We start from the raw sequence: 17,310 nt of genomic DNA, 5'->3' as shown, positions 1-17,310 counted from the left end.
TTATATGATCCTGGACGGTCAAATCGTTATTCTTCCAAAGGGTCTCTACACGCCCCCCAAACACCTTGGTCCTCCTTCCTTCTGCCTCCTCCTCCTCCTCCTCCTCCTCCTCGTCCTCGTCCTCGTCCTCGTCCTCCTCGTCCTCCTCCTCCCTGCCTCCTCTCTCCTCCTTGACCTCTCTTCTCCTCTTTCCTCCATCCTCGCGGCACAAGTTTGCCAAGGAAGGGTACAGAATCGGTGGTTGCATGAAATAAACGACAAGAATCTCTGCATGCTCAGGCAGTAGGAGAGAGGAGCAGGAGGTGAGAACGGGGCAGGAAAGGAGAGAAGGACAAGGAGCCAGAACTTGTAGGTGTCGGCGATGTACAGGAAGGTGATGGTAGACGATAGAAAGTCAAGCAGGAGTGGCATGAAGAGAAAGAGCAGGAACGAGAGCAAGAGCAAGAGGGACAGCAAGAGGGACAGCAAGAGCAAGAGCAAGAGGGACAGCAAGAGGGACAGCAAGAGCAGGAGCAAGCAGGAGCAAGCAGGAGGAGGAGGAGGAGGAGGAGGAGGAGGCCTACTTTACTATCTCAGGAGGTAGATCACCCCTATCTCGCGCAGCTCCTTGTGGTCCGTCGGGAAGGATTCATAGGGCTGAGGTATGCGTATCAAGTTCTTGTACAAGCTCATGTTGGGAAAGAGCGGCGGGAAATTCTGCTTCTTCTTCATCTCCCCCTCGCCCCTCCCCTCCTCCATCATGGCCCCGTTCACGCTCCTCTCCTCCTCTATCATGCCCCCGTTCTCGCTCCTCTCCTCGTCCAGCATCTCCATTCTCTTCTCTTCCTGGTAAACTTGTTGTCCGATTCCCAGCTCCTCCTCCTCCTCGTGCCTGCAGAGGGATGGCTCTTCGTCCTCGAACAGGATGTAGTTGGAGTCCTGCTCCAGTCCCTCCTCCTCTCCTCTCGGCGGCTGCTTCTCAACGTACACCCTCCTCGTCTTCCACTTCCTCCTCTTCGACCCTCTTAGCTCCTGCTGGGCTTCAACCTCCTTCGTCTCCTCATCACTCACGACAGCTTCATCCGGCAAGGCCCTGGAGATCGCCGAGGACCCGCGGTCAGAGCATGACGATGCAGTTTGCACATCCTCGGTGGGTAGAAACCGAGAGAGAGCGCTGGCCCTTTCAAAGCTCGTCATGCCAGGTCGCCACATGAATGTTTCAGGACTGATGATATTGAATTCCATCTGCCCGATGATCCAGTCGCCATCGCAAGGGCCGTTCGCCTGGTACCTGCCTTCCTTCTTCTCAACAAAGAACCATTCGTCGCCCCTCAGGTGTGAGTTTTCTCGCTTCAACGACTCCAGCAACTCTCCAGGAGGCTCCGAATCATCGTCTCTCCCGCCATGGAGGAGAAGGCGACGGGGAGGGAGGAGGATCGCTTGACCGCGGCTTGCCCTGCCGCTCGTGCCGGTCAAAGAGATCCCATGCAAGGATTCTTCACTCTTGGAGGCAGTGAAAGACAGCAAGAAGCAGGCAAGAAGATAGGTAGTAGCAGGAGCAGCATGAGTAGCATGAGCAGAAGTTGGAGGTGTTCTCGTGCTCTCACTGCATCGCCCCCGCGCCGACCTCATCGCCTTGCCTCACTAGGTTACGGCGCCATGGGCGATGGGTCTTTAAACGGTATTTGTTTTCACCGGCTCGTGACCGGCATACAGTCCGGTCACGCCCGGCCGTCTGTGGCACCCGGTGATCGGACCGGTCCGCGCGGCCACCGGGCCCGACCGTACTACTGGGCCGTCCGGGCACGCCCGCCGGGCCGCCGGCGCCCGTCACTACTACGATGATCTGGGCTGTCATGCGGCGGCCGAGCCCCAGCAGCGGGCCAACATGACCTCAGTTCCGACGTGACAAAGAGAGAGCCAGGGAATGTTTCATTTTCGTTTTCATCTTCTCAACGTTAAACAGCAAAGGGAAGAAGCAGATATGACGCGTAGAATAACTTCCACAGATCCATGTAGTAGCTGATGGCAAACACATTAAGAACACCAAGAGAGGGTTTGCAATGAGCCAATACCTGTACGCCTTTTCGCTGAATGTTTTCTCTTCGTCCTGTTCACTTTCTTGGAGGAGAAGTCTGCTGCTTTTGTGAACCCAGACCGCCGCGATCTGGCACAGCCAAAGGTCAAGCAAGCTAAAGCTGAAGGCGGGAAGTATGAGTTACCCCTGAGAACAAAGCAACGACGAATCGCAAGGCCTTGAAGACCGGATCTAGCAGAGTTGGGTCAGCGCTTGGTGCTTTCTCGACCAGAACGATCACTTGTGAGAAGTACGCTATGGTAGAGACAGAAGAGAGAAGCCACAGTGAAGCTCGCGGACAGGATTCCAGTTCCGAGAGACAAAATCTGTAGAGACGAGAGGGAGGGAGGGAGGGTGACAGATGAGAAGAAAGAACCTTGAAAGAATGCAGTCGAAAACAAGTACCGTGCGAGATCCAAACCGAACAGAAAGGGTCTTGACTTGAAATTCTCTATCGCCACTGACCTGCCCATAACTTTGAATGGAGGAGTAGAGGAGGAATAGAGGAGGAAGGGAATGGAATGCGGAGGAGTGGAACAAGAGATGAGCAAGGCAAGGGGACGGGCATTACATCTGGCACGTCTTTCATCAGCGCGATGACGCTGGTAGGAGGACGGGTGAGTCAACGAGGCAAGCACGATCAACAAGTACCATCCGAACAGTGCGAAGAATGAAGAAGCGATCCAACTCCTTGCAGGAAGCATCTCCGTGCCCAGGATCTGCACAAAACGAACCACAATGAGCGGAGAAGTTGTTCGCTAGCGCCAAGCACTTACAGCTGCAGTGTGTGCATAGAAGGAAAGGTTGACCAGCGTCCCTCTCACAACGATGATGCATCTGCGACAACAGAGCTCTAAGATTGATTGTAATCCTGAACCAAGGCGTACATGGCAGCCAGTAAGGGGAAGCGTTTGAGGCGGAAGGGAGGCATGGAGTAAAGTGTACCCAGTACGCATGATCCTCCGGTGACTGGAATCATGTCAGTCTCAGATTTTCTCTCCTACGTCTCTGATATGACCAGCTAGGAGCGGGATCTTGTCAAACGGATAAAACAAGATGGTCGGGAGCTGGAAAATTGGCAAGTAAGGGGGATCGTGAGATTCGGATGCAACTTACAATCCCAAGAATCAGGGAAACAAGTACGATGACTTTTGCACTGTGAAAGATTTCAGATCTTAAATTTTTCATGATCACCTGCATATACTTCTGCAGGGACAATTCTCCCGCTGGGATGGGCAGGTACGGCTTGTTAATCTTGTCAATATCTACATCATAAATCTGGACCGAGATCAATCACTACAATACCAATGGAGCAAGAGGACCTGGTTCAGCCCCGTGACGAAGAGATTCACCAAGGAGGCGCACACAAGTGACCAGGTGAGTGCAACCATGAAAGCAGACAAGTTGATTATGCTGACACCTGAGGGGAACCATCAACATGACCTGACAATCTGCTGCGAAGCTTTCAAACCCGGTGCTGTCAGCGCGAACAGATGCAACGACACGACAGACAAGATCGAACCGATTATGGTGTGAGGTCTGGTGAAGTCCCACAGGACTCGGAGGAATGATTTCTTGCGTGCTGCGCTATTTGATTGAAGACCCGTTGAAACACTGTCACCCCCCGATTCGCCAAATCCAGCTATGCTGCCTGTGTTGGACGCTCCTGATGACATACGAGGAAGATGGTGTAAACCTCTTTGTCGAGAGATGGTACATTTGTTTGCTTTCAGGGCAAGATGAAGATTGCACAGTCCCTTAGAATGGCAAGGGAGGTGACCGGTGGCAAGTGTAAGTCTTGAAGGGATCACGAAGGCAGCAGCAGCTTGCAGAGCACATCCCAGCGAGATCGCTCTAAGAATGGCTCTGTTCATTGTGCTTGCTTGCTGTTCACTATGGGTGGTCGTTACCCTGTCTTCGGGGAATGAAAAATAATGGCGTGGATCAATGAAATCGGTATCCGGATGAGGACAAATACGATCAGAAAGCCAACTCACACTCAAAGCACTTCGAACATCAGTAGAACGAACTTGTACAGGTTTGTAGACTTCGACGATAGCAACTAGGAGAGAGACAGGGTAAAGTGTTTGATGTTAGGGCAAGGTGTCGGGGGAGCAGCAGTGAAAGACGAGTGGGAAACACTTGTGGAGAAAACGGAGTAGCAAGACTGAAGCAACCAAAGAGAGAATGGGTAACGGAGTAGAGGTAGGTCTTGTATCAGGATCAGAAGCAGAGAATGATGGGGGAAAGGGGGGATGAGGAGGGAGGAAGGAGAGAGGGAGGGCGGGAGGGAGGGAGCGGATTTCTCGGGGAGGCTAGTTCGTTCAATTCACTGGGGTACGGGCATGAAAAGGTGGGGTCCAGATCTCGAAGTATATTTCAAATTCTCAGAGTACCCCTCACACAAGAGGACTAATACGGGGTACATTTTAGAATTGATGGGGTGTTTGAAAGAAAGGAGGGGTACCTAATTATTACAAGGGGTAGTGGAATGTTAGGGTTGTCAGCATGTGGCTGGCGGGTAATTCAAGAAGGTAGGAGCATGGGGTGGTGATGATAGGAATTAGGGGGTAGGGGTGGGGTAGGGGTGATCCGTAAGACGGATTGTGGAAGGCGTACTTGGGGTACATAGGCGGATTTTCGAGGGGTGGGGGTTAAAATAGAGGGGTACAACATCAAATATGATTATTTGGGTAGAGGGGATCTCAGACCCATACTAGGGGTGGAGTAGGGGACCCACCCTATCCTACCTCCCATGGGCTTTGAACCAAACAATGATCCCACCATCATTCAATGATTCACGGTGAGTCACTGGCTCCGGGTTCACGGGGGCCGGGCCCGGGCCCGGGGCCGGTCCGCGGGGTGACGGGGCAACATTCTCGTCACAAGTTACCCCACTGGTAGTTTTCAGCCAGAAATCCTTGAATCTTGAATCTGGGTGGGTAGCCCAATTCGGCAAATTTTATTTGACCGCCCCTGTACCCTCACCCCCCTGTCAATTCTGCTGACTCTTCAGTGTATACCCCTGCTGATACACTATTGACCCAACCCCTCCGAAATACCCACCCCGGGACTAAAAGGACCCGTACAAACAAAACTATACATTCCCCGATCGATGACAAATGCCCTTTTCAACGCCCCCCTATCGGTGATCTACATCTTGATGCATCTGTGTTTCAACCATGGCTGTTTTCTCCTTTGTTCCAATTAGAAAATGATGTAGGTATGACCAATCTTAATGCAGGCAACTGCCCAGCCATCCACCCACCCGAACACTCCTCAAGTTCCGACCACACAGCCCACGGCAGACTTGACCACACAGCCCACCACACCCCTACCGTACAGCAACCACCCACCCCCTCAGTGAAGATTTGACTGACGCGTGCGCGTGCAGGTATTTAAGTAGTCGTCTGCGCCGTCGCCCCCTCACCTGAGCCGCTGTCATGATGACAAGCGGTGAGGCGCCTGGATGTACAAAGCCTGCGATGGCGAAGACACGACGCTGGTCTTGCAGCTCCGTGGCAGCTTTCATCGCTGTGCTCTTGCTCTCTGTAGGCGCTTACTTGGGTATCATCGTGAATACCAAAAGCAAGTATAGATCTGCTCTGGCGAGGACTTCTGCCCTTATACGCTTCAGATCAAAGCGATTTGTTTCGACGTACATATCCAGCAGAAGGTTTTTGCATGATGAGAGCAACAAAAGCTTATCAACGACGCCTAGGAAATCTTCATCCCTTCGCGATGATTCTGGATGTGATTGTGGATGTTGTGAATCAGGATATCTATATGGTTGCTCCACATGTTGCCCATGCGCTGCAGACCCAGGCCCATGCTCCACACGCCGAACTTACCATTGCGGCTGTTGCGACGATGGTTGGCTGTACGGATGCTCAGGAGTCTGTGGTGGCGCAGGCAATGGGGTTTGCAGCGAACGAGCATCGAGTGAGTGTGGATGCTGTAGCCAGGGAATTGTCTACGGTTGTGTTGGAACATGCGGAGATGCTCCAGGGACCGGTCCTTGCAGTCTCAGATCTACAGGCTCCTGTGGATGCTGTGATTCAGGATTCTTCTGGGGTTGCAGGGGTAGTTGTGGCGGGACAACGTTCTCCTCTGTGACATTCGAATTCATGACGGAGAAGGCAACCTCTACTCTCACTGATCTCGCCCTAGAATATACTCTGCAACCAAAGCTTCTTGCTCAGGTCGACATCATCAAGACTTCTTTCTCGATGACTGCTGACATGATTACGAATGAAGATTTTACTGAGGAACTGTTGTTTGACGTATTCAGGACGGCCACGGGATTCGTTCCACCTCCCTATGGGACGGTGATTCAGGTTGCATGGGGTGCCTATGACTTTGTTACTACATATCAAAAGACTGGAAGTGTGTGGGAAGCTAGTTTGGAAGTGGTTTCCAACAATCTAGATCTCGATCAATTCGTAGACGTTGGAAAAGCCCTATCAGGACAGGCCAAGGCGTCAAAGATAATTAAGAATGCGGTGAGGGCGGCCAACCGTCGCTTCCGGAAGAACAGGATTGTGAATGGAAAGCTGCGAACAACAACAGAACCCCTTCTTGTCAAGATATCTTTCTTTATGAATGTGACAAATGAAACGCATCTGCAGTCAATCCTGGATGACATCGGTCAAGAAAAAATGTTCTCAAAGACAGAGATGGACCCTGTGAAGTTTGGATTTTGGGATGACACCGCCACGTTGGCAGTCGGATGCATGTTTCACGACTGTGTTCCACAGGTCATCGTTCAGCCATCTTCGGATGTCTTTCTCAACGTGAGCTTTAGTTATGCAGCTGCCTCTGATACTCTTGACTCAACCACACGTGACATGATCCGAGCCGTGGTTGCAAATGTTGCCGGACCTCCGGCTTTACAAAGCGACGTGATCATCAACAGCGAAACCAGTGAATCGGATTCGTCTACTTTCATCGAACTTGCCATTATGGTCAAAAGCAGGGTATACACATCGATGGCAATGGAACGGCTGACAGACATCAACCTCAACGAGGAGGGAGTCAAGGCACAGCTGGGGGTAGACATGTTCTCATCGGTGAACTCCAGCTCTTACTCCTCAAACTACACTATCACTCCTCTCGGCCTTCAGCCAGACCAAACCTCGGTACCAACAGAAGAGACTCCCGTAACAACGCAAGTAACATCTGCATCAACTCCATCGGAAACTGCGATTATGATGACCCCTGAGCCTTCGACCTCACAGTCATGGGAATGCACGGATGGATACAAGCGAATCTTGCTAAGCAACACTATCCTCGGCTCAGATGGAACGAGCAACAACTTCTCTGCGTGCCTTCCTGACGCATTATGGCCGCACAAATCAGAGTTTACAAGCTGTACGGCCAAGTACAACTGGGAACAGTTGGCACAGATACCTCAGGACAAAAAAGATGATTTCTTTATCACGGGAGGACTTGGCAAGTTGATGGTCCCAAATGTCATGGAAGTTTGGGTATGCGAGAAGAATCATGTTTGTGCAACAGAGAATGGTGACAACTTCTTCTGTTTCACCTATGACGAGGATCGAGACCTGTTTTACCCATGGGGATTGTTGTCAGTCTTGAAGCTAAGGCACAAATCCATCTTTGAAGTGCGAAGTCTGCATTGATGAATGGCTCCTGAGAGAATCTTGCGACGCTCACTAGCTATTCGCCTTTCAATAGGCAATGAATGAAGAAGATACTTCAAAGTTTTGAAGACTTAAAAAGCTATCATCCTCTTTCTCGATGTCATCCCAATGCTTGTGCGCACTTGCAGTGTCCCCTTGTTTCTTATGTGTATCATTCGAACAGGGTTTCGCGTCGAGGAGCTGATGTTGCGGGCTAACTGACAACGTTGTTAGTTCTCCAGGCTGACTACGTCAGCTAAATGCCGACAGGCTAATAGTGAGCAGAGGATCAGATATAGACGAAAAGCGAGCCAGATGAAGACCTGAGGTTATTGTGATAAGGGATTTCAAGATGGATGCCTGGAACCATGAGCGACGTAGTCAAGCCTGGAGAACTAACAACATTGTCAGTTAGCCCGCAACATCAGCTCCTTGAACTCCTTCTTGTCCTGTCACTACCATCAGCACGACAGCGCCTCTCCTCTACCCATCCCACCAATCTTCCGTTCTGGTTGGTGTCCGCTTGGATGAACAGATCAGTCAGGTACTGAACCTGAAGCCCTCCCTGCGTCACTGGAACAGGTTGAGAGGAGCGGAGCAGACTACCAGGTACTCGTTGTTTATGCTCTCGATTGGACCGAGGATGACCGCAAGTCAATGTGGCTGTATGCCTCCCTTCCAACATAGACCTGGCACATCTCCCTCTTTCCCCTTGCACCTAGCTGGCCATCTCCCTCCCTCTCCTTGTGTTTCTTTCTGCAAATTTCAGATTCCGATCTCTCGATTCCATTCTCCTACTGTCTCCCCTCTACTCCTCCTCGCTCCCTCCCAAAACTCGAAATTTTACTTGAAATGCAGCTGCCGTTGGATCCACCGATGACCAATTGACACAATCGCCATCATGGAAGGTCCCGAACCAGGTCACGAGGACCCAACACTCTTGAGTAAGTTGGAACAAGCTCGATCCGGGAAGGAAGCAGCCTTATTGAGTCGCGGCCCAAGTCGGAACATGACTCATAGAAACAGGTGAGTGCACTGGTGCTCACTGCATCCTTCGCCTTACTGGGGCTTGCACTCAAGGGAGCATTGAAATATGAGAGGCAAAGATCCTGATTCAGTCTCGAGAATAGCCTTCATTACCACTACCTTTTTGCTCCATCCTCTCTCTGTCTGTGTGTCTGTGTCAATTTGCTGGTAGTTCGACATCCTGAGATGAATGCTTCGAATGAATAATAAATGTCAAATCAGATATCACCTCCAACCTTGATTCTACATTCATGGCAGTCTGGTTGCAACGCACAACAGATTCTTGCATGCCAGCTTACAAGCTCGAGACTTGATCCCTGATGCGATCTGAGGCGTACTTCGACGTCAACAGTTCCGCCATCAGGGAAGCAAAGCAAAGTTGATGTATTTCAGGAAATATGCAAACATGCAAATGACCTGAGTGAGGAGAGTTTGGAGAGAGGAGGGAACATACTTCAACAAGAGCTTCGTGAGAGTCAACTAATTGGCATATTTCAAAAATTCAAATATCATCAAAGTTGTTCTGAAAATGTAAAGCAACGATGTAACAAAGCGTATAGAAGATATGCCGAGGAGGGAGTCAAGTGAGATGCAGTGATTGCGCCTTAATCAAGCGGACTCGTCATGATCTTACAGATATTATTATTCAGTTCACTTTTCAAAAGAGAAAATTGATGATACGATTGACTTAGTCTCCACTTCTGCAGGATCACCAAGTAAGAATTTGTGCTGGATTCTTGATGCCAAGTGTACCTTGTGATCATCTTCTTACTCTGCGGTCCTTCACATGAACGAATAAACAATCCATTGCCGTTTTAAAACAAATGGACACGCCCCGCCGGTTCAAAATTCGATGCACCCCTACCACCGTCGCGTTGAGGTGACTCAGTGACGAAAGATCCTGGACTCACACGCGGCGATCGGATGCGTTTGCCATGTCGTACGGTCGGATCACCTGAGAGACGCTGAGCGTCTTGCGAAGCCGACTCGGACACGGAGTCCGGCCGCTGACAGCTAGGGGAGCTTAAAAATCTGACTTTTCAATTTTTAACTAACCGCGATGAAAGAATCGCAGTTCTTATTTTGATCGCGTTGTATACACTGGCAACCTTGCGTAAGCCGTTGAACTCAGATTATCTCAGGATCACTGTTTATTAAGCACACTCACTCATCAGATCAGCAGCATCACTGGAGCTGTTTGGCATCGTCATCCCGAGTCCTGTTTCCCCACGCTACGTCCAAGGGGCGTCCGGTATGAGTCCAGAAACAACATCGCTCCCACCTGGCACTGCGTGCCAACAAGAAGGTCCCCCTGTCGTGGACTTCGCTCAGAAGAATCTTGAGTAAAGGTTCTGCAGAAGAAGAGGAAGAAGAGAGGCGGGAAGGTGACGCTTGAGCTAATAAAGAAGATTCAAATTGAATGATCAGCCGGGTTAGGATAGCCTTTCCAATGAACAAGATACTGGATACCACGACCACGTTGACGTTTGTCGAGAATCTGTTCCACAGGCTTCGTATTCAATGAGATGAACAGTGTTGTGAGAAACAAAGGAGAGGATCTTGAAGGGACCGATGAAACAGTTACTATACCGTGCCTGAACCGTTTTGTCACCGACCAAGCTGCCCGTCACCGATCGGATCTTTCAGGAATGGTATGCCAGATTTCAGTGATAAGCAGCGCGCTTGCGACCCCGTCTAATTTCTTCTGAGTGACTTTCCATTTCAAGAATTGAATCGAAGTCCGTTGTTCCACCATAATAATCAGCACCATCGAGATTCAAAATCCCAGGATTGCAAACTTTGGCAAGATCAAAACTGTGAGAATTTGAGCCAGAATCGTACAAGAGTTCCTTCTCTGCCTTGAGATTCCATATCTCTTGCTGGTATTCCAAACACTTCCTCATGTACTCCTTCTCCAAATAGATCCAATAACTCGTTTTCTGTCTTTTTGTTCGGAAATCATCCATAGAGGCTGAGTGAATCAAGTCACCATGAAAAGTCTTCAATTGACAATTGAAAACTGTACTTACCGTAGATCTCTAATTTGCTATCCGATTGCAAATGAGTATCTGAAAAAAACAAGGAACATTCGTCAATCTTTTGGAAGGCCTCTTCTTTGATTTTGCTTAATTCGTGCCGGCAGCTTTGGAAGGTACTCAAAGCCTGTGACAGTGGTAGATCGAAATCATTGAGATTCATTGAATCCGCTCTCTCGAAAAATTCCAGTAGTTCACTTTTCGCTTCGTCGTTACCAAGATTGGATTGCTGCATTCTTGATGCCATTTCATTGAAGCATTTGAACAATTTCTCTGAGTCCGCGAGAACATATTGCTTCAATTCAAGAGCTTGTGAGCGCAGGTTAGAAAAATTCTTCTTGAGTATTTTTGCCTTGGCGAAACAACAACGAATTTTGAATTCTACCTTCCCTTGTTGATGGATGAATTGTTCACAGCTCTTTGAAAACCAACCACAATACTGTATCAGTGCTGTAAAACAAAAAACGTTCAATCCTGCATGGCTGAAAGATGGAAATCTATCGTACTTTGCCCTGTCTCAAATAGGATGGATTCTCCTTTCCTGTGCACGGTATTGCGAATCGCATCCATTTGTTCCCGACATTCTTGAGACAGTGGGATCTAAGACTCATGGAAAAACAATCGAAGATGTCACCTTGAATTTGAAAACGAATCACAGGGAGCATCTTCTTCGCTGCATCGGATCATTTACGTCATTACACTCCGCATCAAAAGACAACATACAACATCACCTTTCAGGTCAAAGAGTACCTTCCTCTCATGTTTCTCTGACAAACTCTTGAATACCTCAAAATTTTTCGTGATATTTTCTGTAAGAAGCTCGATCCTCTGTGTATATTTTTCCATCACGTCATTGCGGACGATTCGCTCCCCTCGCATGCGCTCCGATAAGTCCACAAACTTCTCCATGGCGCCAAAAAAAATGTTCAGCTAGTCGGCCGGGTGCTGCCTGAGCGGGGGTCCAGGTCTACAAAATTCTGAACTTCTGAACTTCTGAACTTCTGAACTTCTGAACTTCTGAACTTCTGAACTTCTGAACTTTGATTCCGAATATCCTCTAGCAGTGCCCCTGGGAGGTCCCAAACCAAAAAGAATATGGGGTGAGGGTGGGTTTTTTGTCTCAAAGAGGGGTACGATAATATGGCATAATTCTGTCAAAGGTAAGGGTGGGTGAAAAAAATGTCGACTAGGAGGTGGGGTGGTGGAATTCTGGGGTAGGGGTGATTAAAACTCACCCCAGAAATAGAACAAGCGAGGGATGGAGGGACTGAGGGCAGAGCGCGATGGGAAGGGAGAGGAGAGAGAGAGGATGGAGAGATGGCGAGAAATGAAGCAAAAAATGAGAGAGAGAAAAAGTTGAATGTAATGCCAGAGGGTGATCCAGTGTAAGATGGAAGAGGGTAGATTGTGTAGTCAGGGATAGGTTCGAATTGAGATGGATCTGAGCTGTAGAAGCAAGAATGAGATCGAGGTTCAAAGTGGAGGTTATTTCAATGTTTGAGGATCTTGGAGAAAGCTGAACCAATTGTGTTTCCCTGACAAGGACGCTTGCATCTTGCTCGCATCGTGCCAAGTCTGTATTGTACCTAGAGAGTTGATGGATTCTTCCAGAGTTGGAATGGGAGAGTTTTGTGAGGGAAGTTTGCCTTGCAACATTTATGGATACTTTCTCACGATGTCTCACGATGTAATGTGGTGTTGTTACATTGTAACGATATGAAGCGTATACCTTCATCGTACTTGTGGTGACTAGCGGAAATTGCCAACAACCTGTATTGGTCGTAAATGATTCACTCCTTAGAATACTGGAAGAGAGTTAGAGATGTTGAACTTTCTTCATGTTTGAGAAGCATCACTCATGATGGAGGATTGTCAATCACGTTGTCCGTGTCTGACACGTTGTGCAGTGCACTCGGGGGTCAGAATGCACAGTTACATCGAGCCAGTTTCGCTCTCTGTCCCAATTTACAATGGGGAGGAAGCCAAAGTTGCCGGATCAAGAAGACCCACCAGGTTGCTCGTCGTCGCGGCTTCTCTTGCGGCGTTCGTTGCTCTTGTCTTGGCTCTCGCCAGCTTCACTCCAAACCAAAAGTCCTCTCTCGAGTCCCTGCCCAAGGTCGTGCCAAAGTTTGTCGACTGGAAGAAGGAGGACGCGGGTTCAGACGACATGAACCTCCACTTGCAGGTAGCGAGCACGAGCTGCTGACCTCTGATGTAGCCCTTCTGACATCCCTGAAGGTGGCGGACGCGCTTGCTAAGGCGGATGGGCTCGCGGAGAAGGGATTGCAGCCCGTGCCTGAGAATCTTCTCAAGGAAGCGCAACAAGCAGCGGAGGAGCAGAGGAGCATGCCGAGCTTGGGAGTGAAGAAGGTGAGAACTGTTCTGTGCTGACTGAGTCTCCTCTGAAGTTCATGTCAGGTGAGGAAGGACGCTCTTCCTGCAAACCTAGAAAAAATGTTCGAACAAGCCGAGGCGGAGCAGAAGGTCGAGAAGATCACAAAGGAGGGTGACAAGGCGGAGGAGAAGCAGGAAGCTGCTGTTGAGGAGAAGAAGAGGGAGTTGAAGGTCGGGCTTGTGTCTTGTCGAGGATGAGCACTGAGTGTGATGACCTCGCAGAGACAAGCGGCCAAGAAGCAGGCAGCATCCAAGAAGTCCAAGGCTGAGGCGGAGAAGAAGGCTTCTCTCAAGCTCTTGAAGCAGGTGCCATACTGCTGCTTTTGCTTGTCCCCTTCCCCTGCTCTATTTGCTTCTTCGCGACATGCCTTCCCTTGATGTATCTTGCGATTGCTTCCTGATCTCGTGCAGGTGGCGAATGATGCAAAGGTTGTCAAGAAGGGCCCGGCATCGAAATAAGCGACAAGATTTGCGACAAGGACTTTAGCGGTTTTTTGACTCCCTCGGGCAAGAGACAATTCTTTTGCATTTTTAGATTTTCCTTTGGTTAAGCTGGCTTGATGATCTTCTCTTACAATCTGTATCTCATAGATTCTTTTCTCGAATAAAGGTGCACGAGAGACAACAACACACATGTCTTGCTGGTTATGTACATTATAACATGTTATGCCATCTACCTTCCACAAATGAGTGTGTTTGGAAATTGGACCTAGTTTGCGTTCATCATTGACAGTAAAGAACTTTCTCTGCTTGTCTCCCTCACTGCTGAACATGTCATTGCATTCTCCAACACACATCGCATCTCACCTTGACAACAAATGCCATCTTCTTCACCCTTGTTGGTGTTGACCCACCCGACTGACCCACCTGCCCCAACGATGAGCATGACCCCCTCTCCTTCATGTCGCTCACCACGTTGCTGCCTCTGCTTGCGCGCGTATCCTCTCCCCCTCGAGAAGGCAATCGATCCTTTTCCCCTTCCTCTTCCTCGTCGTCTTCCTCCTCCTCCTCTGTGTCGTCGGGATCTCCTCCAAAGAATTCCTGGAAGGAGTCAAGGGTCTTGTCTTCAGTCATGGGTGGCTTGGGAGCTGCTGCGGGATGTGGCTCGTTGGGCGGAGTCACCTCAACATTCAGACTCTTTGCGGGCTCTTGGACTCCCCGCTCCTTGTCGACGTGAAGTTCTTGCTGACCCTGCCTTACGCTCTTCTCGCTCTTTCCTCCATTCGACGTGTCCTTGTATGCCACCCCCTGTATCGTCTTCTTCTTCCTCGTCATCTCAATCGGTGTCTCTAACCTCCTCCTTTCCTGCGCCTGCGAGCTCCCAGCCGTGAGCTTCCTCCTGCTCGCTTCAGCTGCTGGCCGCTCGCACCCATACGCGGCCTCGAACTCGCTCAGCATCTCGTTGTTCTTGATGTCTCTCCGGTCAGAACTCTTGGGTGCAGTCGACTGCATGGAATGAAAGGGCAGGAATGCGCTGTTGTTGAACTCTTCCTTGCTCCCAGTGCGCTGCGCATGCAGCTCGCGCAGGTTCTGAATCTTGTTGTCAACCTCCGACATGCTCTTGGAGATCGTCTCCAGCACCGACCGGAAGGCCTGCCCCTGCATCCCGAAGATAACCTCAAGATAGTCTGTTGCCAAGTTCAGCTGCACTTGCCGCTCCACCTCAGTGCGCGGCCTCCCGCAAGCCTTGAGTGTCAGGGCAAGTCAGACCAGCAGGCAAGCAAGCGGGCCCGTTACCTTGAGCGCATCAGTCAGCAGCCTCTTGCTACAATCGATCATGGAGAAGGTGTTGGCAAAGTTGGGATGGGAAGGGACGAATGAACTCCATCCAGAGGTGCTCGCGTTGGACTCCTCGATCTCCCTGCAGAGCATCGGGGCATTGAGCTCCAGCCGACCACCAAAGATTCTCAAGGCAGACCTGTAAGACCCTGAGTCTGCCTCCTCTACAGCCCGCGGCTCCTGGTGTGAAACGGGCGAAGCACCCTCTTCGCCGGTGGTCTCCTTCTCACGATAATCCCGCCAGTAGATCCTCTGGTCCAACGACCTGACCAGGGAGATGATGGAGAGATGAGACAGCAGAGGTGGGTTACCGTTTGTTCTTCACCATCTTGTAGAGGATGCTTGACTCCGGAGACATGTGATTCAAAGTTCTGCAAAGAGCAATCAGGGAGGGAGCACGCTGCACAAGCCAACCAACCCTCTCGAGATCTTGCTGAGTCCATTGGCTGAGTATTGAAGGAGCGCATCGGCATCTTTCGACGCCTTTTCCGTCGTCTTCTTCTCCATGTTGTGGTACAGATCGACATCATGGTCCGTCGGCAAAATCTCTTCCAGCAATCCTCTCCTCGCAGTTTGTCTAAAGTTGACGCAATACGATGAAACGCAATTTTCTGGCTTGTCGCGCAGCAACAAGCATTCGTGATATTTTCTCTCAATACTCCTGCTCCTCGAAACCAACGACCTCCTAGTCTTGGCAGGCCTGCCAGATGTGAGATCACGGTCTTCTTGCGGCGAACCGAAGGATTCCTCAAACGATTCCGTGAGAGACTTTTCAGTTTTGGCAGGTGAGAAGTCCGAAAGATTCCTGTCTACACGTCTCTTCCTTGCTGACCGACTGGTACCCACTCCAGCATTCTCGTCATTGGCTTGCCCTTCATGCTCCTGGACCAAGCTGTCACGAGAGGACTTGCATAGCGATTTTGCGGATAACAATCCCTGAGACAAACTTACTTTGTCCTTAGGCAGATAAATCACGCTCCCACTCTTTATCCTTGAATGTTTTGACAGAGTCGGATGAAAATTCTCGTTGTAGGCAGCGAGAGCTTCCCAAGCAATCCCATACTTCCTCCCTGGTTTACAGATCGTGAGCTCTCGACCACAGTTGAGATCACACAGTCTACCAATTGAGAAGAGAGATTCGTTCTCATGTTTGACGAAATATCGACCATTCTTCGGCCAAATCTGCAGGGAAAGCCAGAAATTAAAACTTCAGTAGAAGATGCATCTTTCACGTCCAGTCGCACAGGTCATCATTACCGTTCTCTTGGGGTTTTCAAAGTCGGTGCTCGCGTCGCATACTTTGTCGCTGATTTCCACCCATTCTTCATCACCGGCCTTTGCCACTTGATTGTCTTCAATGAAGCAATCTTTCAAGTACTTGAGCAGGCATTCGACCCGCTTGGACTCCTCGTCCCTCTTCACCTCCTGCACTTTGGCATGACACCTGAGCGTGATCCGTCAGCAGGAACAAAAGATATCCGCTCGTTACTGACCATGCGCTCTTCTCATCCTCGTTTTGCTTTCGCAGCTCAAGAATATCGTCTACCTCTGGTACAAATCGCTTCCAGGAATAAATCCTTCCATTGGCCATGTTGCTCCGATCGTTCAATGGAACCGCCGCCATCGAATTTCCAGCATCTGCGTGGCCGCTGCTCCTATCCTCTGTATGAGCATCATCCAGCTGCTGGTTTGCATCGACCATCTTCACGTGAAAGTCAGGATCATGCACATCAAGGAGTGGAGATACCTTCAGATCATGTGAAAGATCAACGAGGACGTGTCCCACTCTTTATCTCACCATCTGCCCTTTCGATAGGATGTCAACTCTGGGTACAAAGAATGTGCCGTGACTCTTGTGATTCTTCGAGATCAAGACATGTGTCTTTCCCAGGATTTCTTTGTTTGCTGACGGCGATCATGCTTGTACTCTCACCGTCAACCCTCCTTGTCTTTGCTTTCTTTCAATGCTCATTACGATCTTCGCTCTTGTTTCATCTTTGCTCCTATCCATTGTAAGATCCCTCGTTATCCTCCTCTTCGCTCTTCTCCTCTTCCCTCTTGTCTCCATTTCACTTCCGACCTTTCCTCATTCTTCCCTTCGTTCCCTCCCCTTCTCCTCTCCCCTCATCCTCATGCTCCCCTCCTTCTCAGCTACTCTTCTTCTTCTTCATACGCTTCCATCCTCTCCTCTTCCTCCTCTCGATTCCTCCCCATCCTCTTCACTTCCCTTCCTTTCCCTCCCTGACAACCATCCCTGCATTTCTTCCCTTCTTTCCCATATGATCGCACTAAACGGTACCCCTACCCACTCAGCTAAGATTTCCTAGTACCCCTATTTGGTCTGTGATATCCTCTATTTAGTACCCCTTTGATTATG

At 49.8% G+C, this 17,310-nt stretch overlaps 5 protein-coding genes across 5 annotated transcripts; 2 read left to right on the top strand and 3 right to left on the bottom strand.

The window, feature by feature from the left end:
- Positions 1-567: 567 nt before the first annotated feature.
- Positions 568-1,611, bottom strand: GUITHDRAFT_136345 (hypothetical protein; the record flags this gene model as incomplete). The annotated part of the gene is made up of 1 exon (XM_005836120.1): positions 568-1,611. One exon carries the CDS (start codon positions 1,609-1,611, stop codon positions 568-570), a length of 1,044 nt encoding a protein of 347 aa, XP_005836177.1.
- Positions 1,612-2,440: 829 nt separating this feature from the next.
- GUITHDRAFT_52966 (hypothetical protein) lies at positions 2,441-3,618 on the bottom strand (the record flags this gene model as incomplete). Its single annotated transcript, XM_005836119.1, has 8 exons — positions 2,441-2,521; positions 2,628-2,658; positions 2,708-2,775; positions 2,833-2,893; positions 2,944-3,016; positions 3,169-3,334; positions 3,379-3,476; positions 3,528-3,618. Coding segments are annotated over 8 exons (669 nt in total), but the record flags the coding sequence as incomplete, so codon positions are not given.
- Positions 3,619-5,541: 1,923 nt separating this feature from the next.
- Positions 5,542-7,698, top strand: GUITHDRAFT_136343 (hypothetical protein; the record flags this gene model as incomplete). Its single annotated transcript, XM_005836118.1, has 1 exon — positions 5,542-7,698. One exon carries the CDS (start codon positions 5,542-5,544, stop codon positions 7,696-7,698), a length of 2,157 nt encoding a protein of 718 aa, XP_005836175.1.
- A 5,182-nt stretch (positions 7,699-12,880) lies between these two features.
- On the top strand, positions 12,881-13,777 carry GUITHDRAFT_151639 (hypothetical protein). Its single transcript, XM_005836117.1, has 5 exons — positions 12,881-12,945; positions 12,999-13,130; positions 13,179-13,325; positions 13,377-13,460; positions 13,566-13,777. The coding sequence occupies exons 1-5, from the start codon at positions 12,928-12,930 to the stop codon at positions 13,611-13,613; spliced, it is 429 nt and encodes a 142-aa protein (XP_005836174.1). The 5' UTR covers positions 12,881-12,927; the 3' UTR covers positions 13,614-13,777.
- A 136-nt stretch (positions 13,778-13,913) lies between these two features.
- On the bottom strand, positions 13,914-16,635 carry GUITHDRAFT_136341 (hypothetical protein; the record flags this gene model as incomplete). The annotated part of the gene is made up of 8 exons (XM_005836116.1): positions 13,914-13,916; positions 13,962-14,840; positions 14,892-15,198; positions 15,245-15,304; positions 15,352-15,815; positions 15,885-16,115; positions 16,191-16,377; positions 16,427-16,635. 8 exons carry the CDS (start codon positions 16,633-16,635, stop codon positions 13,914-13,916), a joined length of 2,340 nt encoding a protein of 779 aa, XP_005836173.1.
- Between the last annotated feature and the right edge of the window lie 675 nt (positions 16,636-17,310).

The sequence above is a fragment of the Guillardia theta genome (assembly GCF_000315625.1).
Source record: "Guillardia theta CCMP2712 unplaced genomic scaffold GUITHscaffold_19, whole genome shotgun sequence".
In the NCBI taxonomy this organism is placed as follows: domain Eukaryota; class Cryptophyceae; order Pyrenomonadales; family Geminigeraceae; genus Guillardia; species Guillardia theta.
The sequence above is the reverse complement of the archived record's forward strand: the minus strand, read 5'-3'. Positions and strand labels throughout refer to the sequence as shown.

What these genes read in the sequence shown, in the direction of transcription:
- GUITHDRAFT_151639 (XM_005836117.1), top strand. An exon ending in AGAAGAAGAGGGAGTTGAAG is followed by an intron (nt 13,326 to 13,376) that starts GTCGGGCTTGTG and finishes ATGACCTCGCAG; the next exon opens with AGACAAGCGGCCAAGAAGCA. An exon ending in CTCTCAAGCTCTTGAAGCAG is followed by an intron (nt 13,461 to 13,565) that starts GTGCCATACTGC and finishes GATCTCGTGCAG; the next exon opens with GTGGCGAATGATGCAAAGGT.